The sequence below is a fragment of the Drosophila miranda genome, chromosome 2 (assembly GCF_003369915.1).
Source record: "Drosophila miranda strain MSH22 chromosome 2, D.miranda_PacBio2.1, whole genome shotgun sequence".
Classification (NCBI taxonomy): domain Eukaryota; kingdom Metazoa; phylum Arthropoda; class Insecta; order Diptera; family Drosophilidae; genus Drosophila; species Drosophila miranda.
Window position 1 is genome coordinate 21,225,006 of NC_046675.1, and position 27,508 is coordinate 21,252,513.

The 27,508-nt window shown below is 47.2% G+C and overlaps 2 protein-coding genes across 5 annotated transcripts; both read right to left on the minus strand.

Moving 5' to 3' along the window:
- Positions 1-1,910: 1,910 nt before the first annotated feature.
- LOC108155630 (neurofibromin) lies at positions 1,911-14,413 on the minus strand. 4 transcript variants are annotated; one of them, XM_017286560.2, is made up of 17 exons: positions 14,241-14,413; positions 13,857-14,000; positions 13,415-13,799; positions 13,214-13,355; positions 12,569-13,162; positions 12,190-12,511; positions 11,583-12,135; positions 9,393-11,522; positions 8,720-9,326; positions 6,306-8,661; positions 5,989-6,246; positions 5,707-5,802; positions 5,079-5,168; positions 4,517-4,719; positions 4,269-4,455; positions 4,042-4,207; positions 1,911-3,850 (listed from the first exon to the last, which is right to left on the minus strand). In XM_017286560.2, exons 1-17 carry the CDS (start codon positions 14,298-14,300, stop codon positions 3,729-3,731), a joined length of 8,415 nt encoding a protein of 2,804 aa, XP_017142049.1. In that variant the 5' UTR covers positions 14,301-14,413; the 3' UTR covers positions 1,911-3,728. The 4 variants fall into 4 exon arrangements, with proteins under 4 accessions (XP_017142049.1, XP_017142052.1, XP_017142051.1 ...); XM_017286563.2 differs by having other exon boundaries at positions 1,911-2,872; positions 14,241-14,412; XM_017286562.2 differs by lacking the exon at positions 5,079-5,168 and having other exon boundaries at positions 14,241-14,412.
- A 585-nt stretch (positions 14,414-14,998) lies between these two features.
- Positions 14,999-27,423, minus strand: LOC108157686. Its single transcript, XM_017289853.2, has 4 exons — positions 26,404-27,423; positions 24,342-24,904; positions 19,415-19,825; positions 14,999-19,352 (listed from the first exon to the last, which is right to left on the minus strand). Exons 1-4 carry the CDS (start codon positions 26,477-26,479, stop codon positions 16,185-16,187), a joined length of 4,218 nt encoding a protein of 1,405 aa, XP_017145342.1. The 5' UTR covers positions 26,480-27,423; the 3' UTR covers positions 14,999-16,184.
- Between the last annotated feature and the right edge of the window lie 85 nt (positions 27,424-27,508).

Genomic DNA, 27,508 nt, shown 5'->3' on the forward strand with positions numbered 1-27,508 from the left:
CTTCAGCAGGGCGACTACTCGCTCACTCTCTTTTGGTGCCGCTCTCCCTCGTGCTGATGCCGTGCGCCGGCGCAACAGCCCCGGGAGGAGAAAGAGCCACAAGAAAGACGACGACTCCGACAGAGGCCCAGAACCATCAGCCACCACCACCAGCAGCGCGCACCACACGCACACACGACATCCCAAATGGGAAGCGACGGCGACATGACCTCGACCTGCCTGCCACGACGCTCTCCCTGCTCCTCGCACGCTTGCAAGCGAACCGATCCGAACCCCGACCCGACCCGAGACGACGAGCCGAGCCGTGCCCCATGCGTGCCATCCTCACTTAAGCCATAGAGCAGAGCCAATCTCATCGAGACGCTGCCATTGTGTGTGTCTCATTTTGTGACCGTGTGTGTGTGCTCTTCCCTTTTGGCGCACAGTCGCTGAGGCAGAAGCAGCGGCAGAGGCAGAGGCAGAGACACAGACCTCATTTCCTCTTTGGCGCGACATTGCGTTACACTTACGGACACGGAGCAACCACCGCATCAACCACCACCACCACCACCCATGCCAGCAGCCGGTGTTCTTCCCTGCTCGGTTCGGTTCGGTTCGGTTCTGTGTTATGCTATGTTGGGTTGGTGCATCGTGAGAAAGTTTACTTGAGGCATTCCCACAAGTATTGGGATTGTGCCGCGCTCCTGCTCGGGTCGAGTCTCGGTCAGCTGTGACACTTGTTTGGCGCATTTTGCGAGATTGCTTGAGTTTTGGGCCATTGACGAAATCACCTGCTCGGTCGAGTGCCGAGGGTAGGTGAGACAAGACCGAGGGTCGTTGTAGTCGCTGCAATCGCATCCATGAAATCGAGAAGTTAACATACACAGAACAGGAACGGGAACGGAACATCGGGGACTGCAACAAAGTTGACATTTGATGGCACTGATTTCATGCATTTCGTTTACAGAGTTCTTCGTGGGGGAGGTTTCTGAGATCATCAGCGAGCAATTGTTTTGATATGGGTCTCTGGGGACGGGATGAGTAAGGCAAGACAGCCCACCATATGCAAAAACAAAGATTTCAATTGCGGAAATTTACATCGAAAGAAGACGATTGAAAAAGGGGGATAAGCTTCTGAGGGTGATTCATAATCGTAACAATGCGGGATTTGCTCTCTATTGATTGTAAAGAATTTCTATTGAAGGAGTCTTTTCTTAGAAAAGAATCAAAGGAGCAATATACTTTGGACTTGAATGGAAGCTGGAATAACAAATATTTCGTTAAGGGTTTTGTAAAAATTATTATAAGTTTTAAGAGAAGATATTAATCGATTTCGTGTTTGTGTCAATAGAAATAGATGGAGGTTGCAAAATGAGGATAATGAGAACATATCATATTTAATGATCTAAATCTAAATATATCGAGATATATTTAATCGTATTACTAATATTCCCTAATATTCATGAAGCATTCAAAATAATGCAAGGGCTATTCCAGATATCTTTCAGGTTTCCAGTAACCATCGTAAAGTATTCTTACGCGTAAGAACCCGCAATAAAGGACCTATACAAAGGAATCTTTGCGTTTAAGAAACATTTAATTAAATTCATTTAAACGATTTATTGAAAGTAAATGAATTTTTGTTCGATATACTTGTACATTGATAGATTTCGAGGTTTTAACATTTCATAAATATCTTTAAGTGGCCGTAATATACAAAGATACATATTCGTTAAATACACATATAGCAACACACACATATTCATATACATATAGATTAATTAATGAAAAGTACCGCGCTAGCTGGTCGCTCGTCTAGTTTGATTTTTAAAATATTCGCTTTGAACGCGCTTGGTTAATACGATGTCATAGTTGTAAAATACAATAAGATACAAATTCAAATATGAAAATCAAATTCTCGTGCTAGAAGGTAAGTTTAACTGTCTAAATTGTTGCGTTTATTGTTTAATAAGAGGTACAAGTGTGTTTAACATTCGTAGTGGTGTTCTTTCGCTAACAACTCTATTTCGATTTAAAAATCGTTTTTGTTGGCTTACAACTAATTTGAGTTAAAAGGGACTGCTGGTTTGTGATTTTAGCATAAGTATAAAGGGGTTTTTGTTCGGTTAGTTTGGGTGTTCGTTGGAGAAACATATGTTGGTGAAATAAATAGGTAGGTGTTAATGAATGATGAACTTAGGTGGAAAACAATAATAATAATTACAATAAAAATAAATGCCATTTCATACAATTGCAGCGCGGGGAGATTCTCGTATAATACAAAAGAATTCAGAGGACATGCCCGTCGGGGCATGTCAGTTTCTTAAAGCTTTATGTTCTTTTCGTGTTCGTTTCGTTTGATTTTATAGTTGTTTTTTTTTTTGCTGTTTGCTTGGTTAACTCCGTTGGGCCTGGGCCGTGGTCGTCTTCTCAGGAACTGGTGATCTTTGTGTACGTGCCTTACAAATTTAAAAATGTACATATAGTACAATCGATATTCGGTAAAAAATATTTCCGTTTGATACATATACTCCTCCTCGTACTCATCTCTCCTATCATCGTCATCTATGCGTTTGCAGTTTCATTGAAGGCCTTTTCATTCCGTATCCATTCTACACATTCTATATGTATATATATTTATACACAATATTTTTACATTTATCTCTTATCGCTCTCACATCTGGTCGACTGGACATCTCTCTGGACATTCTATACATTCTATACATATCAATATATAAACACTCTATAGCTTTTTGTACGACTTTCTGTGGGGGGCAGGGGTTTTGTTTTTCCTTTCTCTAAAAGCACTTTTTAAACAGATTTAGGAAACGGATTACTCTTGCGACAAGTGTGGTACGTCTAGTGCGCGGGTCTGTAGTTGTTATTCATGCAGCTGAAAATAAGACAAAAGTTTGCATAAACACATCGAGGGTAGGAATATTTTGGGAGGAAAAAGAAGAGCGGGTTAACAAAGCGGTAGGGACTTAACAATGTTACTTATTTCTTATCTTGATTTCATTGAACGTTTTTTCGTATAAAATTCAAATTGTAATAAAAATATACATATCATATAAAAAATCTTGATGTATTTGATAAATCTGATTTCATTTCTAGTTAGGTTTACGGTTAAAAGCTACTGAAAATTGAAAGAATTATTGGCAAGTGGAACGTGTTCTTAGGTATTCTATTGATTATATATTCTCTGGGCATGCATATCATAAAAATATGTATTCTGATTGCTGTTACAATGTAACATTTGGTGTTTTCTCCTCGTTTCTTTCAGCGCTGGTTAAGTCCTTTGTTTCGTATTGGAACAACAAAAGGTATGGCAAAACTACACTACGCTACATAATCGTAAGGTGCGTATAAGTCACACAAATATTATCGAAAATATGTATGCTGTAAATGCTTTAAGGTACCATATACATATACATATAAGTATATAATTATCAAATGTTTTTAAACATCAATTCGCTAATAAGTCATACATAATGTGTAGTGCATTATCTTGTGGGCTTTGCCTTTTTCCGAGTGTTTAACAATTTTCATTTCGATCAATCAATCAATCGCTCTTTGTGTTTCGATTTGGCAGAGCTTAGATAACTACAAAATAAATTTATTTTGGAATATTTTGAATATTTTCGTGTATGCAGGGCGACATTCATTGTCAATATTCAGCTGTTCAAATCTGTTTAGCAATTTTATATGGAATATTTACTATTAGTGTTTTATAGTTTTGTTTGGAAGTTTCAATGTGATGGACTGTCGTTAATTCGATGTTTGGCGCGTGATTTGCTGTGAGAGGCACGTCGCAGGCTGCTAGCGCTGCCCGGGCAATTGTCATAAAAATCTAATGATTCCGATGAGAATGCTATATAATATAATCGGTGTGATACAAAGAAAAGGTTAAATTTGAGTAAATAGTATTGTTTATACAATTGTCAGTGTTCATTCGACTGGGAATGCTAGTGTAGGAAAAGAAACTCTCTAGGTTAAGCATTGCATTGTACGATTTTGTGCTCGGTATAAGCTATATATACCGTCAAAGCTACATCTACGCACCTTTATCCGTGGGCGACCCCAAGGTCAGGCTGCTCAAGCTGGAGCTCAGGTTGTAGGGACGCGGCGAGGGTGGTACTGGTGCAGTTTCATCGCCCGGCAAGCAGGTCTCAACCATGGCTTCCAAGCAGTTGACAAACAGCTCTGAGGATTCACCCATCATGTTGTACTGGAAATATTGAAATATAATTATTAATTTTTGCTATACACTTTCTAGGCAAAAAACCCACCTTGGTAAATGGACCAGCAAAGCGCCAAAGTCCGCCAAATCCGCAGCTCTGCAAGAAGTGCAGCTGCTGCTGGGAGGGATCTTCGCTGGCCAGCATATTCTGGATAATGTTCTGCACAGAGTTGAGCACAACCTGATCGTGCGACACTGACAATATATTGTTGATCTTTTGGTCCAGCAACGAATGGCTAAAATACGAATATATACTTAAGTTATGCTAGATCAGAATAATTTTAAAGATCCACTTACATGACTGGAAACACTTTGGGAAAGACCACAGATCCTTCGGCTAAATACTGGTACAATACGCGAGTTTCTCCCTCATCCGACGAGTACTTGACCAAGGTGGCTAGCACAGTGAGGACCAAGGCTTGGATGGATAAATCGGGTAAAACTTCGGGATCAAGTAGGACGTTCGACTCGTTGGATACCGAAGAGCGTGAGCCGCGTTCCTGTTTCGGAATATGTTTTCAAAATGTTTTATCAACTTGTTTGAGCATAATCACAACCTAAGACACACACACATAGATATACGTTTTGAAAAAATGTTCGTGAAGATGTTGTCTACCATAAGAAAAAAAGGGTGTACGAAATGTGCAATGATCTGGATGGATGGAGTAAAACTTTGCCATCATGCAGTGCCATGCAGAGAAACAAAACAAAAAAGAATAAGGATAAAAGCAGGAGGACACGAAACACAAATATGTTTTCTTTTGAGTGGATTTTTAGTATAGAGAACTTAGAGAAGTACGAGTTAGGAGGATAGATGTTAGTTTTAGCTAAGAGATAAGTTATGTTTGTAGAGCAATACCTGACGTTCTTCGATGCCGGTGGCATTGTTCGGATCTTTGGTTGTTGGCACCGAGAATGAGCGCTGAGTTTTGAATAAAACCCTCGCATTCTACGGATGTACAATTTAATGTTGTTTGTTGTTTTTCATAGTGTTGATGTTGACCAAATCAAACGCAAATCAAATGACAATGTTCATGCGTAGAGTATTAGCAGTAGTGGTAGAGTAGTGGTGGAGTGGTAGGTGGCAATAGATATAGGAGTCGTTTATATAGGATATATTGATGAGAGTTACAAGCACCAATTAGATGTAGTAAGAGTCGGCAGGCAGGCATATAAACGGTATATATACGAGTATACATTGTGATTTATATGTATGTAACGTAACGTTTTTGGTTTTTTTTTTATAAATCATAAAAAGAGAAACAAGAAAACATCATTGAACGATTATTAGTTATGCAAAGGCTGATCTCTCGCTCGATCTGATAGATATAGTCGGATATAGTGGGGATATAGTACCATATAGAAATATATAGAGACTCAAATAGATAGCCAAAAGTTACTATAGCAGATGGTTATAACAACTTTTGTACAGCAAATTTCAAACACGGGGGGAGTTGGGGAGTGAGAGTACAAGTGCGGGTCTTTACCTGTAGAGTGGGAACCTTGTGCTGGCGGGCAAACTGCAGGGCGGACTGATCGAGTATGTCCCAACTCTTTTGTCGTCGCGACAAGGGCTGGCCAATCTATTTGCGGGGGGAAAAATATATATATATTATATGTAGGATATATGAAAGATGTTTAGGCTTTCAATGAAAGGGACTTGTATAGAGTGCAGGGCATTCTACAATGGATGTGTACCAATGTTTTCGGCACCATTTCACAGAATCTATAGGGAGTCTATCTCTACCAGTTTCAATTGATTGTCTTACAGCCTGAACTCCTCCATTAGACAATTCCGCATTCTCCATGCTGCCGCTGAGGTCGGCCGGCCAGCGTGGCAGGGCATGCTTCACATGACAGCGGGAGCGCACTTCCTCGGACACAGCCACAAGAGCTGTCAGATAGGCCACACTGTCGGGCGTCACCTCGAACTTGTCGCGATGCAGAGGCTTCGCTATGATGCCCAGCAGCATGGTCAGAACACGTGATGTTCGCGATACTGTGGTCGGTGTGGGATGACGGAAGCCCTAATGAACGAAATATTATTTAAGAGTATTGTTTACTCCAACTAGTGTCCAATCCTCACCTTTATCAAATGCCCGACCAGGGCAAAGTGAAAGTTGCTACGGAATGAAAGTCCTACGGCATGGTCCAGCTGTTTGAAGTGCCACTCGAGCTTTTCGCGGGTCTTCATCATGACCTCGGCTATGGTTTCCTTTTTGTCAAAACATCCCTGAGACTTGAGCGTGTGCAGGTTCTGTTCGAGCAGTGCCAGCCCAGCCCCATAGAGGGTAATCTCGTCCAGCTGTAGCACTGAGATGGCCACCCAGAAGAGGGCTCGATGGATGGGCGATTCGGGTCGCAGCAGTGGTTGAATGCGCGTCAGGCACATGACCAATGCCTCGATCAGGATAAGATCATTAAACGATTCCAGAGCCTTGACCAGAATACGCAGCAATTGCTTCACCTCGTGATCCGTCACACTCTTGCTGATGCAGCCATAGACGATGAGGGCACGCGGCTGCAGAGCCGGATTGTAGCAGAATGCAAAGCTGCGGGCCAGCGAGGTCCAAGTTTGCAGCCATTCGCAATCGGGGACATCGCGCATACAGGCCTCCATTATCTCAAGCAGGGCATCCGTAATGACCTCCAGCGAGGGCAGCGACAGTCGTTCCCGATCCGCAGGCAATGGCTGCGTGACACGTTCATTTCCTAGCCACTTGTCCGTGGGATGGCGGCAGCTTGACCGGAAGGCGGTCACTGCCGCCGACTTGACCTTGCTGATGCCGAAGAGTAAGTAGAATTTTGGCAGCGAGAACTCATCCAGTGAGAGCCGCAATACCCGCTGGGCCTCCTCCGAGAAGGAGGGATTCGTGCAGGTGCACAGCGAGTGAATGATATTGATCACCAGGCCGTGGGTGGAGGCTCGCATCGACAGCGATCCCGAGCAGACCAGAAACGTGATCGTGTGGAATAGATAGGGCACAGAAGTGGCCACGTCTAGGCAGTTGTTGAAGGACAACATGAGTAGATAGCGTCCCAGTATGGCTATGTCGTCCCACATCATGTGCTGCTCCAGATATTGAGTGGGATTCGTGCACGACTTATCCATCACGCGACACATGCGCGTGATCACCTTCTTGGACACCAACTGAACGTTGGCCGAGGCCAGGGCCACGGCCGTGTCGGCCATAATCTCCACCTGGGGCGACCCCAACCCATAAGTGATCGATTTGTGCAGGAAATTATCCAAAACCATATCGATCAGCTCTGGTATCTGACCAATGGAGCCCCAGATCTTGGCCTGCACCGATGGGTACATCTCCTTCTGGTCGATGGTCAGGTTGATCAGCTTGTCCAGGATCTGGGATACCTTCAGCTTCTTGGCATCGTCGTTGGATTTGCAGAACTTGACCAGATTCTTCAGCCAGGGCGTCATGTACTCCAAACACAAGTGCTTCAGCTCGATGGTGCTGCGCTGGAAGCCCTGGATGGACTCTTCGAGGAACTCCAGTGTCAAATGCGGCTCATTGGTGGCTAGTTTCTCGCTGACCGACTTGATGAAGATGGTATTGTTCGAGGGTATGCACAGACCCTGCGTTTCGAGCAGTTGCCCCTCAATCTTCAGGTCAAAGGTGGCTGTCAGAGCACACAGCAGGTTGTAGGCAGCTGTCCGCAGATTGGGATCGCACGAGCCCAGATTTAGCAGCGCCATATTCAGGAGTGTACCCGGCACGTCCTTCGGTCTGATCTTCTGGTGCACTGTCACCGAATCCGGCTGGCTCAGCTCCCAGCGGTTACGTATGTGGATAATGGCCTGGACAATGTTGTCGCAGTCATTGTGTATGAAACTCAACTGGCCGCTTTCGTTGGTTATCGAAAGCGTGAACTGATTGTCGTCCACCAGGCACACCTCCTCTATTTCCGAGGCATAGTAGACATCATTCAGGAGCACCGAGTGGGCCAACACTTTGGTCTTTTCCGCCGACGTGATCTGCAGTGCGGTGGGACCGACTTTAATGGCCACCTTGGTGTCCTTGTGGCTCAGCTTGAGGGCATTGCTAAACACCTTAAGATCCTCATCCAGTGAGAGTGTGGCTCCCGGCAGCTTCTGTTGCTCGGCATCAATATAGTCCGTGAGCTTGTTCGGTGACTCCAGGAACATGAGCTTGCGATTTCCTTTGAGTGGGGCCAGAATACGATCGTGGAACTTGGTATACTCGCGGACCCACGAGTTGCAGTTGTATATGTACACCGCATGGACATTCTCGTAGGCAACAGTCGGCAGCACATAGAACCACTTCTGCAGGAACTCTGTGCGGAAGCGATTGTCCGAGCAGGTGTGTGTAAAATCAATCACCACCTCGAAGGGAGAGTGGCAGAAGGGCTTCAATGTGAGTATGACATGGTAGATCAGTAGATCCCCGTTTGTCTCACCAATCCTTGAATAAAAGAATACAGTTTTAGCTGAATTTGCAAGATAATTGGACGGGCACTCACTTGTATCGCCTGGCTATATAGTAGAACACGGGATAGCCCGATTTGCTGGTACCTGCCTGGTAGAATATATTCATGGACTTGAGTGTCTTGAACTCCTCCTTCTCGTGCATCTGATGCTTGACCATGATCTCCTCGAAATTCGTGGACGACATATCGATGGAGCTCCAGCGTGCGTACGAACTGAACATCATGTGCGAATCCACGGGCTTGTGCTCTGGTGGCCCGAGGTAGGCCAACAGAGTGGCCATTTTGTCAAAGGGTCGCCTGCCCACAGCCTTGTGATCGCGACTGCTGGAGAGATAGTCGCCAATCTTTTCCTGATGCGTCCACAGCAGTCGATGCAGAGCCAAGACATTCGCATCCGAAATGAAGCTCATGCTGTGCGATGTCTGATCCACGGTCTCGCAATCGGAGGCTATCTGTATGAAGAAACGACGACCCGCTTCGAAGTGATCGCGCAGGAAATCGTTGAAGCACAGCATGTGCTGCTCCTTGGAGAACTCCACATGATTGGCAATATTCTGCAGGATCTTCGACATCAGCATGAGACCCCGTTTGGCCGAGCTGTGGACCTGCTTATCAACAATGCCCAATTCCTGAGGGGAAACTAAAGTGCGAAATGAACAGTGATTAGTGTTTTGGATTGTGGATTATAGGTATGCAGATCTCTTACCTATGGCGGGATTTATGAAGCGTAGAAAGATGACTGTGCCGACGGCCCCAATATTGTTTTGCAGCAGATTCGGAAAACGCTTGCTCAGCACCTGGTACAGGCAATGGCACATCGAACGCAGCTGGGGTGGAAAGCGATCCGAGGAGTTCGTTATGGCATCAAATACCTTCTGCGTCAGGGCTATTAAATTGTCGCGATGCTGTTCGATATCCTCTCCAGCCTCCAGTCGGGCCGGATCCACCTCGAAGCAGGTCTCCTCCTGTTCGTCCAGCAGCGGACGAATGAGTGGCTCCAACAGCATTTGCAGATAGCTGGCACCATAGATCTTAAAGCAAAATGCCATGATCTTGCTGCCCAGAGAGTTGCCACGGAAGAGCGTCTGCATGCAGTCGGAGACCTCCACTTCGCGGTAGAACATGTTCCATAGCAGGGGCGACAGCAAGTGCTTGGCATCGAACAGGGTGACCAGAACCCGCGCCAGTTCATCCATTTGGGAAGTGGTAACCACATTGGCCAGTGCCATGGCGATGGGCAGCTCTCCCTTGTCGCTGATCATCGTCACGAGCTGCACCAACTGCTCGAAGCGATCGGCCAGCACCGTTTCGGCCAGAGTGTCGAACTCTGTGCCCTGCTGCAGGATTTGTGTGAGTACCTCCATGAAGGCGGCTCGCGTCTGCAGGTCGGGATTGTAGCCCAGGTCAATCGAATGCATCAATCCAGAGTCTATGTTGGCACCCAGCAGATTCGACATGGCCTGTATGGTGGCATTTCTCAGGGCCGTCAGTTTACCGGCTGCCATTCGTGGCCGTGGCGGCAGCAACGGTGTGTTGTTCAGCTCCTTCTCCGCCTCCGAGCTGTCGATGCAGTCGTTCAAGAGGTTCATGAACAACGTAAAATACTTCAAAAAGAGCGCACTCTTGGCATCCATTAGATCCCCACGATCCGATTCCTCGGGCTGCAGTGGCAGGCCACGGAGCAGAGCGGCCACCGCCTCCATGCATGCCTGATCCAGGTCTCGGAAAATCAGCGATGTGTTGGTCAAAATGGCCGCATCCGCCGAGCTGGGCGGTGCGATCTGATGGGATGTGCCCATCACCCAGTCGGTCAGGTACTCCACCAGCTTGTTGCGGAACTTCATCTCCTGGCGGAAGGCCAGATCGTCGCGTCGCTTCATCATCACCTCCACCAGCTGGCAGAGTTTTGTCTTCACTCGAATTGCATAAACGGTCATGTCCAGATGGCGTACATATCGCACGATGCCCAGCATCATGCCCTCGATGCTCGTCACCCCCAAGTGCTCCGAGGGCGAGGGCTGTTCGTTGTTTGGGTCCTTGCTGGCCTTGGGATCCAGTATCGACTTCATGATGTAGATCGTGTGCTCAATAAACTGCGTATTGATGTCCGTCACATTGACATTCACTTGGCCCTGCTGGTCGAAGAACTTCTCCACAATGGCCCTGATCTGATCGAAGAGTATGGGATACAGCTGGGTGGACATTTCCTCACCCACCAGCTCCTTCACATTCTTCTGGATGTTGAGGCCGATCTTCTCGTTGCTGCACACCAGCAGACGCAGCAGTTGTCCAATGAACTGCGTCACGGGGCAATAGCTGACATCCTGTGGCGGGGCTGGTGGTAGCGTCGATAGGGATACAGTGCTGGGGTGCAGTGAGCCATGTCCGGAGCTTGTGGAGCTCGAGTACAGCGAGGTCTGAGCCAACGAGCCCAAGGAGGCATTATTCTGGGACTGCTGCAGCAGTGTCTGACGGCTGCTGCAGCGTTTGTGCAGGCAAACGCCGCCCAGGGCCAACAGGAACCACGTCATGTTTGCCCATTCGTTGATTTGTTCCTCCAGATCGTGCTCGGAGCTCTGATGGCTCGCCCTACGCTTTCCCATGCCCCGATGGAAAACCTCCGCCTGGCCATCTTCGCCCTTGCATTTGGGATAGGTCTGCAGCACCTTGCTGGACACTTCCCAGTTGCGAAAGGTCTCCTCCCAGGCGGGCTGGACGCCATGGACACAGTGCTCGATCTTGCGCAGCAGCGTCATGATGCGTTTCTGGAGTGTGAGGCGACTCAGCACATTGCCATGGGTGTTGTCAAAGAAGCAAATGCGAGTATCCGTTGCAGCTACAAAATAAAAAATAAATATGATAATTTCTTGATAAACAAATGCTTTAATCAACCCACAAGTGGACAGCTGTGCCAGCTCCTGGTAGATGTGATAGTTGGGCATAATGAAGCCCACTGTCAGTTCGTCGGAGCTGCAGCATATCTCTGCCTCCTCGCAGAGCAGCCCAAAGCAGGAGAGCGATGTCAGCACTGCATCCAAGTCCACGCTCCACAAATACATAAAGAATACCACCTCCATTTTGATATGTGCCTGCTTGCAGATGGCTATCTGGCTCCCCACATGAGCATAGTCCTTGTGCCGCTGCAGGAAAGTGTTGCGGCAGATCAGTATCTCGCGCAGCCACTTCAGCACATCCGTATAGTTGGCAATCTGGTGCTGGATTAGCTTCTGCGAAATGGAGAACAGCACCTGCGAGCTCACGTCCCAGAATGTGTTGATGGGTGCCTCGGGATTCCAGACTTCTATTTTCTCTGGTGCGTGCAGGGCCAGCAGGGCTTCCATGGCCTCCTGTGCCACATCTGGCATTGTCGTTTGATGCACAAGGCTCACCAAACCGTTGATTAGCTCTAGAGTAGAACTTTGTACCTCATGGGCCACTTTTCCTTGGGTCTGCAATCGAGATGTTAAAGCAAGAGCTTGGCTACATAATCATTCAGAACTTACATTCAGCAATAGCGTGGGATCAGCGTGTATCAGTCGCACAAGCAGCAGCAATAGCATCTTGTGGGCCGGTCCCTCCTCGGCGCGTGTCAGTCCCTTTTGCGTGTCCTTGGACTTGAGCGTCAGGGAGGTAATGTAGCGCAATGGCGTGTGGGCTATGTACCCTTGGGTGGCCTTATTTAGGGTATCCGTAAACAAAGCACGCAGCTCCGCAGAGCGATAGTGGACGACTTCGGTCTGTGGCCACCAGGACAGACGGGGCTGGTTGACAATGCGGAAGGGATTCTTGTTTTGCAGACGGAAATCCACATAGATATGGGCCAATCTGGAAGGGAGAAACTTTGTTAGACACCGAAGATGATGAAATACGCTTCTTGATTACCTCAACAGCGAGCACACAATAACAAAATGATAGGCTTGCGGCGAGGATAGATTCAGGCACACCTTCAGAGCCTCAATGTTGTGCGGACTGATGCGGAAACAGGACACCCAGCAGTCGATCATTAGCTCAATGTCGGCAAAGTTATAGCCCTGGCCGCGTGAGAACGGCTTGGCCGGGTTAAACAGCAACGCCTTAAGATCGTTGATGAAGTATTGAACCAGCTTGAAGACCACATTGTTGGAGTCCGTGATATTGATGTATGTGGAGGCTTTGCAAAGCTTTACACAGGCAATTGCAGAGGATTCTGTGACCTGCTTCGATGGCGAATGCTGACCCAAGCCCCGCTTGATGCTCTCGATAAACTGCCTGGCCGAAAAGTCCTTGTCCTTGTCCCGCGATGCCGACTGTGTGGACTTTGAAGGCACCTTTTCCTTCTCTTTCTCCTTTTCCGACTGCTGCAGCTCGTTGACGGTGGCCTCCAGGCTGGAGGGATTCAATATCAACAGCAACATTTGCAGGGGCCAGACCATGGTCTTGCTTTTCTTATTTTCGGTCTTGAAATACTCAACGAAGTCCAGCAGTGGCTCCCAGCAACTGTAAGGTAAGGCTTAATGCTGGCCAAATAAAAGGCAAACCATTACGTACGTGGATATATCTCGATTGGTGCCTCGCTGCAGGTCCTGGAACTCTTGTGGGTGATACTCAATCCAGTTCCAAATGGCCTTCTCCAGGGAGTAAAGTAAAATCAAAGGTGGAGCGCGCTTTGAGCGAAACTTTGTAATGGTTTCTGTAATAAAGAGAGACCCTTTTAGTATCTATAGAATCAAATATTTAAGAACTATTTACCTTGAAGTAGCTTGGTAAGTTTAATCATATCCATATCGATGTGTTGTATCAATTCGATGTCATTGTAATCGGGATTTTCCTCCGAGCATGATGTTAGCTCCTGAATCCTTGCCGAGATGCGATTGAAAACAGCCGAGAAGTGATTTTGGGACAGGGCAAAGAGCACCTTGGAGGCGAGGGCCTTCAGTTGGGCAGCATTCGGGTTACTGTCGCTCTGCACGTCCACAAATTGTGAGATTTCACGCAGCAGCAGCTTCACATTCATGGCCTCCTCAAAGCGGGCCGTGTCCTTGGTCTGATTGGTAAGACACCGCTCGAGGGTGGTCAGTATGATGACCAGAGATTCGAAATAGCAACGTTCTGGCTCGTATCGGTTTTGAAGTGCCTACAAAAATTGATGTTTTTAATTTGAAAATTAAAAACTGTGTATTTGTTCACTTACAGCCTCGTTGACGCGCTGCAGCATTTTTGTTAGGCCAGAGATGACCAGCGAGAAGCGGTAGCGCGATATGTGGATAAGGCATGCCACCAGTTGGTCCTGGCTCATACGTGCTTGTGTCCCATAAGCACCGATACGGTTCGGCAGCTGCAAAAGCAAAAGAGAGAAACGCATTTAATTGATTATTTCCATTTCATTCATCCATGGGGGTTGCCGTTGCCTCCACCTCCCCCTCTCCCTCCCACATTGGAGCCCCATTGAGGAAAGAGCAGGAGCAGCATGCGGATAGGGAGGATGGGAGGAGGCAGGCGCTGAGCAGCAGGTACATTTTTTCGCCTTGGCATTGGCCGAAACGCAACAGCCTGAAAACGTTGGAAAAACACATGCCTGATCTTCGAAGCGCGCCAGTAGAGCACTTGCCCACTCGCCAGGCTTTTGAGTAGCCATTTTGTGTGGTTTTTGCAATTGTTTAAAGCCTTTTTACTGCATTTTTTGATTAAATTAAAGACTCGACCCACAACGGCGCCCACAGAGCGGCAACAAAAACTACTGTTACTTTGGCCACACTAAAACTGGTGTCCCTTTGGTCACACTAATCAAACGATAGTGCACACTATCGCAATGTAGGTACACTATCGATAGATACACAACCTTCATATTATTCAGGGGATTCCGGAATTAGTTTCAGATATAAACACACGCTAAATTAAAAGAAAAAATATACATATTTTATTCAAATTAATGTACTGTAATGTTATCAATAATTATTAAAAATAAACGAGCACCAACCTAATCACCAACATTTCATATACCAATATTTCGCTACCGACACTATCGACAGACAGACACAAATTGACAGATGTTGGCGCGCATATTAAATTCCATAATAGAACCATGCAATAAATACAAAAGGAATGATTAAACCTAAATTAAGGGAAAAGTCGTTGATAGCTGGAATTCTTAATTGATTATAAAACTGTTCTGCGTCCAGCTTTCATGTCCGGCCTCCCACGTAGATGAAAATCCATTACCGGATCCAATCTGGTTCCGTTTACAGGTTCCCATCGGTTCGGTTCACGTGAACTTAGAATAGCGCCTTGTTTAAAAATATGATAAATCATTTTAAATTGTTAGTTATAATTCGTTTATTTAATGTTGTTAATGCATAACAAATTATTACTATTGAATATTGTTGATAGTATTCCTCTGTTTTAGCCGGTGTTACTGTGTCTCTTGGTTGGTTTGTTGTTGTGTGTTTGGGGGTTTTCGTGCAAATTATACATAATTTCCAGTAATACTAATCAAATATTTGTAATTTTCAGCATTTCGAGCAGTAGTGATTTAGAGTTTCGTCCAACATTCGTTATAAATTATTTAATTGTTCTATTCGTGGTATAAAGTTAGTTTTTTGCTACCTAAAAACACATTTACAGTCGCATATAGGATAGTTATGTATATATATTTCATTTATTGAACATTTTTGAGTTATTTTTCAAATAACAGCACTTAAGAAGACAAAAAAATTTAATTTAGGCATAAGCTTATATTACATTTGTGTTTATTGGCCGTTTTGGGAAGTGTGTGTTGGTTTTTATTACTTCTAATCAAAGAAACTCAAAAGAGTGTATGGAAAATATATTGAAAATAGTATTGGAATAGAGTGGTAGAGTGATATCTGGTAGGCGTTGCCGATTTACGAGTATGAGTTAGAGTATTTTTTCTTCTTTTGATTTGATTTCTTTTGCATTGATTATATGTAAGGGGTTCTTTTTCTTTAAATGCAGGTATTGATATTTGTTAGTTATGGGGTTCTATAATCCATATATCGGTTAGATGGGTACATTACATTCTTTCTTTCGAGTATATATCCTGTATATGTATATAGCTTTCTGTATAGGTATGTCAAGTTTCGAATGGACGTTTGATGATCGGAAATAATATCGTGCTAAAACTGCTCGAGAACTGAGTCCGAAGATAGCGCAAAGTGATGCTCGTTGTAAATAGATTATAGATGTTGTAAGATCCCTATATGAATCTATATGTATATAGTATTTTTTCTGTTTGTTTTGCGTTGTTTCGTACTCGATTTTTGGCTTACAGCTAAAGGGGTTTTGGTTTTCTTTTGAAATTTGATTTCAATGCAGTGCTACCCTGCCGTTCTTGAGCAGGCTTGGCAACTCTGAAAAGGGCGAGCTGCCTTCCGATAAATTAGTGCTAGTTTTTCGTGGGGTTTCCCCTCTTCAATTTTGTTTACTAGAGTAAGAGACTAAATTTAACAATTCCTTTGGGGGCATCAGAGACTCAATTGGGGGTTTTTTTTGGAGGAGAAGTTTAAATGGTCCACACCTGAACCTTTTCGGCCACCACGCACCAGCTGGCCCGTTCGTAGTAGGAGCTCACGATGTGCAGACTGGCCACATGATGGTTGATGAGCGCGTCCAGCTCGCCCTCGCGGAACACGTGATAGTAGCGATGGTGCGTGCTCGACCCGCCCTGTGAGGGACTGTCCAGCGAGTTTGTGGAGCTGTTTGAGTGCTCCATCGAGTCGGTGGAATTACGCTGCTGGAGCGGTGCCTGCTGTTGTTGTTGCGTTGCCGAAGGGTTTGCGCACACTGGCGAGGGGGTGCTGGGCGTGCTCTGCTTCATGGCCGCTATGTTGCGGCGCCGTTGTCCGTAGTCGTGCATTGAGGCGCCTATACCCTCGCCCAGTTGGTCCCCGCCACGAGCCTCGAGCGCCTCGGCATCTTCGTCCTCCTCCTCTTCCGGAATGACGTCGTCCTCGTCGTCGCGCACATCGCTGTCGCCATCGTCTTGGAGGAGGTACGCTGTCTCTGGGTTAAGCTGGTAGTGGCGATTCCGTTTGTAGTTGAATTTGGAGATCTTGCAGTGCTCGTAGATGCCCAGCGAGTAGCTGGACTCATTCTCCTCCTCCTCTTCCTCTTCGCCATCTTCCTCTTGGATGGTGAAGCTGCGGGTCTGTGACGAGAGCGAGGAGGTGGAGGAGGAAATGGGTGACTGCTGCAGGCTGGGCTGCGTCGAAAGATTGACCAGCATCAAGCGACGCTCCCGGAGCTCATCCCTGAAAGCACTCAGTTCGCCATTCGAGCGCTTCTTGGCGCCGCCCAAGTACTCGGAGAGATCTCCGATCCCATCCAGGGACCGGCACTCGGCCCGATTGCTCTTGTCCTCCAGCTCCCGCTGCAGCTGGGCCGTCAACTGCTCGGCGAACTCGGCGCAGTCCTGCGTCTGGCCCGACTCCCGCTTCTCCGGCAGCAGCGTAGCACTGTCCGCATTGAGAATGATGTCGTCGTTGGCATTGGGCACAGCATTATTGATCTGCAGTTCTCCCTTGTGGTACTGCTCCTGTTGCCGACTGATTAACTGGGCCAGGCTGGGCTCTCGCTCTCCCTCGTCCTGGGAGGCGGATGTGGAGGCATCTCCCCCATCGCCGCCACTGCCAGTTGCGATCTTTGACGAGCGCGGGGCACTGATGACGCTGTCAATTGAGTCCGGCGAGGAGGGCTCACTGGAGTCGCTGTCCAGGTCATCAGTGGCCGGATTGAAGAGTTCCAGAGAGAGCAGCCTGCTAGCCAGCGAATGGGCAGAGGCAGATGTGGACACACCCGATCCAGAGGCTCGCCTCACAATCGGAAAATTCTGGCGTTGCAGTTGCAGGGATTGTTGCTTCCGGAACTTGGGTATCGGCGGCAGGTCCCTGATTGTCTGACGCGTGATTTTGTGGACCGTGTGGGTCGGCAGCTGTGCCTTGGGCTGCGGCTGCGGCTGAGGCTGTGCCTGCTGCTCCTTCTGCAGCTCCTTCTGCAGCTCCTTCTGCTGCTTGATGTGGGCCTCGTCGAAGCTGAAGCGTGCCGGCTTCGTGGGAGGCGTGAGTATGGCCATGGCCGCCGACACAGCGGTTGTGGACTGTGGAGGCGACGTTACTGCTCCCTGTATGGCGGCCGGGGAGTGCGCCGGAGTCGGAGGGCAGGGCATAATCAGCGGAGATGTTGGCACAGAGTGTGTGGGCGGCAGTCGGAAGTTGGGATGGGTGGTACTTTGTGGGTGAGCAGCTCCAGTTGTCCCCCCACTCACGACTTTTCCGTTGCTGGAAGAGGAATTGCTCGAGCTGGAATTGGAGTTCTGGTGCTGCTGCTGGTAGTTCAGCTGCTGCTGGTGTTGCTCCGGCTTCGGTATGAAGATGACCGAGGCGAAGCTGTCTTCGGACTCGATGCTCGTATCCGACTGGAGGCTGCTGTCCTTAGAGGAATCCGAGCCGGACTCGCGGGAGTGTCGTCTGGCCTTGGCCTGCTCACTGTCCGCACAAGCGAAGCACTCCTGCTGGTACTGGCTGCAGTGGCAGATGTTCCCCAGGCTGCAGTCCACGCTGCTGCAGTACGTCACAGGACCGGCTGCGGGTCCGGGTGCAGGAGAGGTGGCCGTGTTCGACAGAATCAGGTGCGACAGGTGGTGCTGTAGATGGTGGTGATGATGATGATGGTGGTGCTGATGTCCTGCCCCTGCAGGCACTGCGGCCTGCTTGTTATTGTTGTTTGTGACAGTCTTATCCGCCGGAGCTGTGGTCTGGACCGGATTCGAGGGCGTCTGGGGCGCACTCTTGATGTTCTGGATCAGCTTGCTGATGCCGGTCTTGGTCACCCGCTCCAGGCTGCCCGTCGAGCTCTTGATCTTGGTGGTGAATCCCTCGCGGATCACCTGGAGCCGCTTGGAGAACATGGCCGAGCGACAGAGGAAGGCCTCGTTCAGGGAGGTCTGCTTCTGAATGCGCTTTCGCACCCGTTCCTTCTCCCGCAGCCGGTTGCAGGCCATCAGCTCCTCATTGAGGGAGCTCTGCTTGCGCAGACCGGCGGCACTGCCTCCAGGTCCCACTCCCGCTGCCGTTCTTTTAGTTGCTGCCGGGGGAGAGGCCACCGACGAGGCGTGCTGATGGAAGTTGGGGGCATAGCAGCCGCTTCGCGTGTACAGGCTACTGCTCACTCCCCCGTTGGAGGTGTTGTAGCTGCTCATCATTTGGAACGCCTCTGAGGTAGGGGGCGTAGATGGGTCGGATAGGGCATCTTCCTCGCAGAGCGACTGCTTCTGCTTAATGAGCTTGGGCCGGCGACTGAGTGTGTTTCCCGCACTGGCGGTGGCAGTCGGCGAGTGCCGGCCATTGATCTGCTGCCCCTCGGGAGCGTTGAGCAGGAGAGCGGCCGCACTGGCCTTTGTCTCACCCGGAATCAGGGGACCCCCGAGGCTGGGCACACTCGAGCGGGAGCGGACAATCTGCCGGGGCGGCGGCTGCAGAATGCTGCCCAAGCTGCGGGACTTGAGGCCGGCGGACAGAGGTGGATCCGGCGGAAAGTCTTCAAAGTCCTCCAGGCGACGAAGCTCGATGGGCAGATCCTTGGCATCCTCATAGTCCAGGCTACTGTCATTTTTGGTGTCCTTGGAAGACCACGAGTCCATGAACCAGGCATGACGACGTCCACGGGCCAGTTTCTGCAGCAAAAGATGAAAGGTTAATCAGTTTTCTAGATTGTCTTATGGGGTCTTAATCGTACCTGAATGGCTCGTCGAACGAAACTGTAGCAGGACTCCCCGGGCGAAGATGAACTGAGACTGGAACTGTCGCCATCTCCTGCCGAGCGGCTGGAGTTCGTCGAGTCCTCCGTGTAGGCGTGATAGGGCGGCTGACAGTTGTCATCGTCCTCTTCATCAGAATACGAATAATTGCGATTCTTGGGTGGCTGCCACGGTATGAGCACATCCTGCGACTCAAAGCGACGATGACGCTGCTCCAGCGCCCACACAGTTATGACCACACGGCCGCCAATTCTCAGTATCCTGGCCAGCTCCCTGAGGGCCTGGACGCGTCTCTCGGTCGTAGCAAAGTGGTGCACCACGGCCAGGGAGAGCACGGCATCGAAGCTATCATCGCGGAACGGCAACTCCAGATTGTCGCACAGAGCCACCTGCGCAACGAAAGCAAAGCAAAAAATATGAGAATGAAGGAATGAATCCAGTAGGGAATTGGAACTCCTAGCAAACCCCAGGACGGGCCATCATGCCAATTAGGTTACGCAAATGCCTTCGCAGGAAACTCTTTGAAACCGGAACAGTCACATTCATAGCCGCCTCCTCTGGGGTCCTGCTCGCAAAAGTATTCAATTTAAAATTGTGCTGCAGCTGCAGGAAGCACGACCAGGGTATAGAGGAACTGATAAGACAGTGTGGCCGAGGAGGAGTAATGCAATTTTAAGCTCTGGCGCTGGACAAGCAATTGCTTTGGGGAGTGTTGACAAAGGGTTCGTTTGCGACAAAGGCCATTTGCATATCAAAGCGGTTCAATATCATTGTATAATCCCTATTCGTTTTACAGTGCGCGCTCGATAGAGAGAACTGTCTTTAACTTGAAGGATGCCTAGACCCAAACATACACTTAATATATGAACTACAGAAAAACATAGGTACTTAAGGTCTGAGGGTCTCATCGCCCAAGGAAATTTATAAATTTATTGCCGGATCCTCCTTGAAAAAAAGGTACAAAACCGTGTCATATGTGAATTACTTTTCCGAGAGTGGGCTGTAATCTCTAAAGCTTGTCTACAGAATTTTGCAATTAGTAACTTTTTCGGGCCCAATGTGGGGCGGAAGAGCAAACCGAGTCAATACCTTTTTCGGGATGGCAAATTGGCAGTTGGTTTTTTTCAATTTGTTATTCTTTGTGTGCATAAGGAAACCTTAAAAACTGACCAAACATGACAAGGCCCCACCGCACCTGACCTGACTCAACACTGAAACAATATATAATGCTTTTGCCTCCCTTGATTCATGTTTACATCGATGCACGCCATTTATATTCATTTGCATGTCACGGCCAGACCTCGATAGCACCGTAATGGTGTGAATTACCCTGGCAGAAAAAGAGGAAATGGCCAACGAAAGGTATTTATTTGCGAACAGATGAAAAATTGGCGAACGTGTCAAATTGTAAATCGATTTAGCTGGCTCCATCAAGCACATACATTTTTGCATTGGCAAAAACTATTGATTGACGAAACTAATTTATGTTGTCTAACAGATTGATAAATGAAATATGGGAAAAACGCATACCGTCCATCCGTTTGGATGCTGTGGTTGTGTCTGTGCTTCTCTCACTGATAAAATAGCAATTTATTTGCTTCAATCTATGGCTCTAGGATTATCACGAATAAGAGTTCTGGTATATTCTCTCCCTCGCTCACTGTGTATTTGTCTGCAAAATGCAGAAGCCTTGACCCAACTTTCTGTGAGTTTTCTACCTGTTCTGGGGCTGTGCCCTGTGCCTGACTGTGAGTATGAACCTGCGAGAGTCTTCAGCAAATATCAATTAACAAAAGTGTTTCCAAGCCCTGAGATGTCGATAGAAGCATAGAAATTGCGACAATAGGCGAAGCTGAAGAAATGGTTCCCCCAGCTGAACGTTGGCTCCCATAAAACAGATTTGAATTGCATTTTCACTGCAAATATTTACCCCTTGCTGCAGAAAATGCTTCCTCAAAACAGCAGGACCTTATGCATTTTAGGTGAGCAATGATTTGAGTTATATGTATGAGGTCCGCCCCATGGACATCGCTCATTCTGCATTGCAATACGTAACCATTCATCTACTACAGCACCCTAAGCCTTTCTGCACTCTACATTCTATAGAAGCCGTTCTCTGCCTCCACCGCTTCTCGTTCCAATGTCCAAGATGGGATGAATGCGTTCGCTAGCATTTTTATTTCGCCCTCTCCTTTTCCTCTGCTGTTTTTGCTAGCCAGCGATGCGCTTTACAAATCATATTTATAGCAGGCAGTCGCCATTTTGTACACACACAGGCATACATGCAGGCGAGTGCTTTGTGGGTGCGTAATGTCACACGGGTCGGCCATTGCATTACGCTTTTGAAATTTATGGTGACAAGGTTTTCTCCTGGCGGAGAGTGTCGCGCCAGGTGAGAGTGAACCATGTTACGCATACGCTGCGTTGCACGCTAATGAGGCCAAAGCCGCTCAAAGCTCCAAGCTAGAACATACAGACAGATACAGACAGTAGGGGAGAGGAGAACGGGGGAGCAGCAGAACTCTGGGCTAAAAGAAAATACTTATATTTTATGCACTTCCCCTTTGGCCTCCTCGACTTGCGGCTTATTTAAATGGCGCTTAAGCCGAGAACGGCCCCTTGAGCCGTCTCTTCTTTTCTCCGTTTGCTCCTTTCGCCTGCTGAAAATTGCAGGTTTCACCTGGCCCAAAAAAGTGTGCCACAAACTACCAGCCCTTTCGTGTGGCCCTTTCGTTATCCTCTTGCAAGAAATCTGGCTGCGCTTTCGCTTTCCGCTCTTATTGAGTTTTACTTTTTTATGTTTTGCGGCTTGGCCTGCCCCTTTTATGCGCCATTTTGGGCGGGGCTAAAATTTATGAGCCTCGAGCACAGCACAGGATCTCCCGCTGTGTGCCACTATGTGTGATTGTTGCAGCTGCCGCTCTGCTTGCTGGCTTATTGGCCTACAAAATTATTGAAAACCAGGCCATGCACGAGTTGCTGAAATCAAAGTTCCTGCCAGTAAAGTGCAACTTCCAGTCTCCGGCCAAAGTTAAATTGGTTTTGCATAAAGTTTACGTTTCGCAGCAAGAACTTTCATCTGCTTGCATGTCACGTCTGCATTGGGGTGCCTTTGCATTCGAGTTTATTTTAAACACATTAGGTAAATGGCAACAAAGCCAGTCAGAATCCCTGCAATTGAATGTGATTGCACTCGCTGTTTTGTGCATGGACAGTGCCTGCTTGCACTGCCAGCAAAAGAGATTAGAAACGCATGCAAATAATTGGCTAAATGTCAAGGACTCGCAATCGACCTCTATACCAATCGGGCAGCAATCAGAGCCACGTTGTCAGGGCCTGATAATGTGACAGGTTATTAAATAAATTAGACCATTTATAGTAAATGGTGGGCGAACGGCTGCAGCTGTGGAGCGGGCTCTTTGCAACGGTCTCGGACTATCTGCGGCTGCTGTTTTGCCCTCGTCAATCCCACGCACTGCCTCCGCAAAAGCAATTTAAATGCGAAGAATGCGTGTTGTCGATTATGGTGGCATCGCCAGGGTGTGGTGGTGCACTTCCCAGGGAATGCATTTCTTAGTAAATGGTATTTTCTTGCCGGGAAATGGCAGCATAAATAACCAAAGTGATGTGGAGCCCGGCGCGCCACTAGTAATAGATTATTGCAAAAAGCGTTGCATACCTCAGGGCGGGCAACTGAATAATGGCCCGCGCAGGAAGGGGGGTTGTGCTTCTGTGCGGGCGGTGCGGTAACAATTTATAGTTGTTCGCTGTAAAAGGAAATGTTGTGGGCAGCCAGCAGTAACAGCGGGAAAAACAGAAATAAACAGAAACTATGCGGAATGGTTGTGTCATTGTTAAGTGAATATAGAGCTCGGGGGGAAAACTTTCCCTGTGTAATGGTTAATGTTCATTGCGACCTCGCAGAGGGTATTACATACTGAGCAGAAGTTTTAAGCGGAAAAGGGACTCTATAAATATACATATATATACATATACATACTAATCATTAGAGTCGCCTTTTTTAGATTTTTATTTAGAGAATATGATATTTGGAGAATAGAATCCACCATCAATTGGCTTTTATACACGAAGTCTCTGTAGGTTTTCATTTCACTCCTTATGAGTTTTTTCTACTACGATCAACAGGCTAGTCTACTGACTTCGTTTAAATGTCCTCCCTTAATTATCTTTGAAATCATCCTTTGAGTTTTCTGTGCCAGTAATTTATACCTTTTCCTCTTATTGCGAGAGCGATGTGTACATTTATTGCGACTTAAAATTGCAATTAAAACAATTTCCCAATAGCAAATGGGAATATCTTATATTGCCAATATCGATTTATGTCCCATTCAAAGTTGGTCAATTGGAAACTTGCAAATTGCATCTGCAGCAACTCGAGCTTCGAGCTGGCTTGAATGCTGCGCAGCAATTATGCAACGTTTGTGCCTGCAATGGAACTGCAGTTTATTATATCCCACTAGCACACTCACCCCGCCTTTGACTGCTCTCCAACGACTCGCTTTACGGCGCCCTTGTGGACCATTGCAATTACAGAGCATTAAAAACTCCCAATGCAACAGCAGCCGGGCATGTGGAAATAATTCCCAATGATAAGCATAATTTATGCGTGCTGCTAATGGCCAACTCAAGTGGAGCAGCAGCATTTGAATCAAGTGAATGTTTTATGGCTGTGGAAGCCCTCTCCCTGCCTCCCAGTCTTCCTGTGTGTGTGTGGCTTGTTAATGGAAAATGGGTCAAATGCATGGCTAGGACCTGCGCCAAGAGAGTGCCATGAATAACACGACCACGACTACAAACTCTCAAATACAATTAGCACCGTGTACCTGCAGGGCACAACGCACACACACTTGACTCCAGACCCCAGAACCCAGAACCAGTACTCACCTCTCCGCCCTTCTCGTGGGCCACTTTGCTCAGACGGTAACACCGCTCCACGCCAATTGTGCAAATTGCCGGATTGCACTGTGTGAGGTAGCGTCCGCTGCCACAGCCCACGTCGCACACCACGGAGCCCGGTTCCAGGTTGCTCAGAAAGTGCGCCATACGTGGCCGCACTGGGCCCGTGGGCTCCTCGCAGTGCTCGTACACATCGTGGACGTAGGCACGCTCCAGAGCTGCCGAACGACCGCTAGCATCGTTACTTATGGTTGCTCCTGAAGATGGTGATGTTGCTGTTGCTTGTGTCAAACTCTTTGTCGCTTCAACTGTCAGAGTGGAAGGTGTGCCAGCTGCAGGTCCTGGACCTGCTCCTGTTGTTTCGATTGTTGTGGAGGCTGTTGGTGATATGACTGTGGGCGCCAAATCCCCCGTTTGGGTTATGCTCGATGCCGCATTGGTTGCTGTGGCTGTTGTCAATTGTTTGGTCATTGTTGCTGTTGTTGTTGCTGCTGCTGCTTCTGATGTTGATGTGTAGCACTCTTCAAGTGTTGTTGACAGCGAAACTTCATCTGCAGACGGAAAATGGAGAAAAGAAAATGGATTTTGCATAAATTTGTACTCCTTTTAACCTTCCACAGATCAGGAAAGAGATACTATAACAGGAGCATGACATAGCTGTTAATTGCGCGTTTGAATTTTTCAGAATATTCATTAGAATGAACGTGAATTCCTAGAAATCTAACAACCTATCCTTCTCTGTCGAGTGGGCAAACTGCAATGTAATTTATAATCTGCCAAGCAATTTGTATAATTAAGGCAATTGCCTGACTGATTGCATGCCATAAAGTCAATTCAAGACTTTCTTCTTGTTGCATGCTGAAACAGAAAAAAAAGCCAAGAAATCAAGCAAAAAATACTCGTATACGTATTGGTTGTTGCTGCTGTTTGCTGCATGACATCAAGTCGTAAAATCGCTAGAACAACGTCAGCAAAACCCACACTGAAGCCCACACACTGACGCCCGTGCATGGCCATGCAGTGGCCGATGGAAAATGAAGTTGCATACCGGAAATGTGGAAACTGTTCTGAGCTCCCATCGGTGTTGACATTTTATAACTGAGTTTCCGGTGGAAGTTTTCGCCTCAGTACGAATGGAAATTTTAACGCCGTTGGCTCTTTGGCATCGGGCCACTGTCGGACCTAATAAATTGCATTAAAAAGCCGTTGCACAGAGGGAAATTACCCGGCGGGGGCAGCCCTAGTGGGCGGAAAAGTGTGTGCCAAACGACATTAGTAGCGCAGTGAAATGCAATTATAATTGAAATCTGATTAAAAGCAGTTGTAGTGGCAACAATGACACAGCATTCACAGCATAGCCAGGGCGGAAAAAGTGGGAGCTACCGTGGTAGTGGGACTAGGAGCTGGAGTCTGTGAGTAGGTCATTTCCAAAGCGTGTTAATGGGTTTGCGCCCGTTTTGTGTGTGTGTGTGGGTGTGGCTGGTACTTGGTGTTTGTCTCAAAGATTGAGAGGGTGTTAATATGCCCTACAAATTAGTTATAAATATGAGTACTTTATGACTTTTTCATGGCTTATTAAAAAGGGAAGAGAGAAAAGAGAAGCCAAGAAAAGAGGGAACGAAGAACTCACCTAAACTCAAAGAGTATATAAATATAATTGCTTGATGAATGAAGTAACAAAAGGAATAATATACGCAAGTATGAAAAGAAACTAACCATAGTCCATAGTATCAGAGCGCCATTATTACTTGATAATTTGAATTAATCAAATATTTAACTTGTTCAAAATTCTACTATAAGATCAAAATTATTCTCTTTCAGCAGAATAGCGAAAACTTTATTCTATTCTATTCTAGTCTATATTACCCTCTTTCCATGATTCTTTAATGCCCTGCTTCCTCCAGATAAGAGCCTACCCATTCTATACATATTGTTAAATAATGAACAGCCATTACCCTCATCGGCCTTGTTGATTTGACCTATCCAACGAAATGTTTCCCCTCAAAACAGGAAAACACACATACGCCGCGTGGTCCAAGCGGATGCTCACCTTTTGTTGGGCCGTTGTTGCGCTGATAACTCGCATTCAACAAAGCCGTCGACGACACCAGTTCCGACGATAACATGCGACAACAGACCAGATTGCCTATATAGGCTGATGATAAAGATGATGAGGATATAACGACGACAACGACGGTAATGAGGAAGACGACGACGACGCGGACGTAGAGGATGACGGGAACAACAACGTCGCAGTCAGAAAATCAATGTGCATGCATAATTTAAAGTCGGTTGCGGCACTTGGACCCTTGACTTCGACTTCCACTTCGACGATGACTACCACTTATCCTTCAGGTTTGACAAGCTAGCGTTGGCGTTGCCGTAGCGCTGTGCGAGTGTGTATTTTTATAATTTCGAAGCGGGGCACGTTTTATACGATAATTTGCTCAATTTATTTTTGAAATTTATCATTATAGCAACAACACGATCTAATTGCTATTATTGTTGTCTGTTCTGTTGCTGGTGGCTGCTATTGCAAAGGACACGGGATTGGACACGGACGCGGACGCTAGCTTGTCTTGCCTTGCCTTGCCTGCTTCGAGTTTGAGCCCACAAAATAGGATACACAAAATGATTTTCCACACTGCTCCGTTGCTTCTTTGCTTTGGCTCTGGCTCTGGATGTGGCTCCTGTCAATGCCTCTGGCATATGACGTTTCCTTTGTATGTGTGTCCGTGTGTGTGCGTGAGTGGTTGTTTGATTTTCTGCTTCTTATAGGCACTTTTCACTTGCACTTTTCTTCTCTTACTACTCCCACTGCGTTATCAACTTTCTCTCCAATTACTTTTCTATTATCCGATTCGATTTGATTTCTAGGAGTATGTTTAATTTCTAGGACACTGGCACTTGGCGCTTCAATTACATATACACGATTGGCTGTGTCTGAGTCAGTGTTGGTGTGCGTGTGTCTGTGTGCGTGCGAGGTCCTGTCTCAGTGTGTTTTTTGTTGTTTTTCTCGTTTCGGACAGCCGCTGCCGTGTCTGTGCTCCAGGAGTCAACGTCGCGTACTAACGCGAAAAGCCCATTGGACTCCAATCTGTTTGTTCAAGGATGTTGGTTGTGTATTCCATTCGCGAAAGCTTTCCACAACTTGA

Excerpts from the sequence above, each read along its gene's own strand:
- LOC108157686 (XM_017289853.2), bottom strand. The coding sequence starts at position 26,479 with ATGTTATCGTCGGAACTGGTGTCGTCGACGGCTTTGTTGAATGCGAGT. Across the intron at positions 19,826-24,341 it reads CCCACGAGAAGGGCGGAGAG|GTGGCTCTGTGCGACAATCT; the intron begins GTGAGTACTGGT and ends TTCGTTGCGCAG. Across the intron at positions 19,353-19,414 it reads TCGTTCGACGAGCCATTCAG|AAACTGGCCCGTGGACGTCG; the intron begins GTACGATTAAGA and ends CTTTTGCTGCAG.
- LOC108155630 (XM_017286560.2), bottom strand. The coding sequence starts at position 14,300 with ATGGCTACTCAAAAGCCTGGCGAGTGGGCAAGTGCTCTACTGGCGCGC. Across the intron at positions 11,523-11,582 it reads GCTGGCACAGCTGTCCACTT|CTGCAACGGATACTCGCATT; the intron begins GTGGGTTGATTA and ends TTTATTTTGTAG. Across the intron at positions 5,803-5,988 it reads CTAATGGAGGAGTTCAGGCT|ATTGGCCAGCCCTTGTCGCG; the intron begins GTAAGACAATCA and ends CCCCGCAAATAG.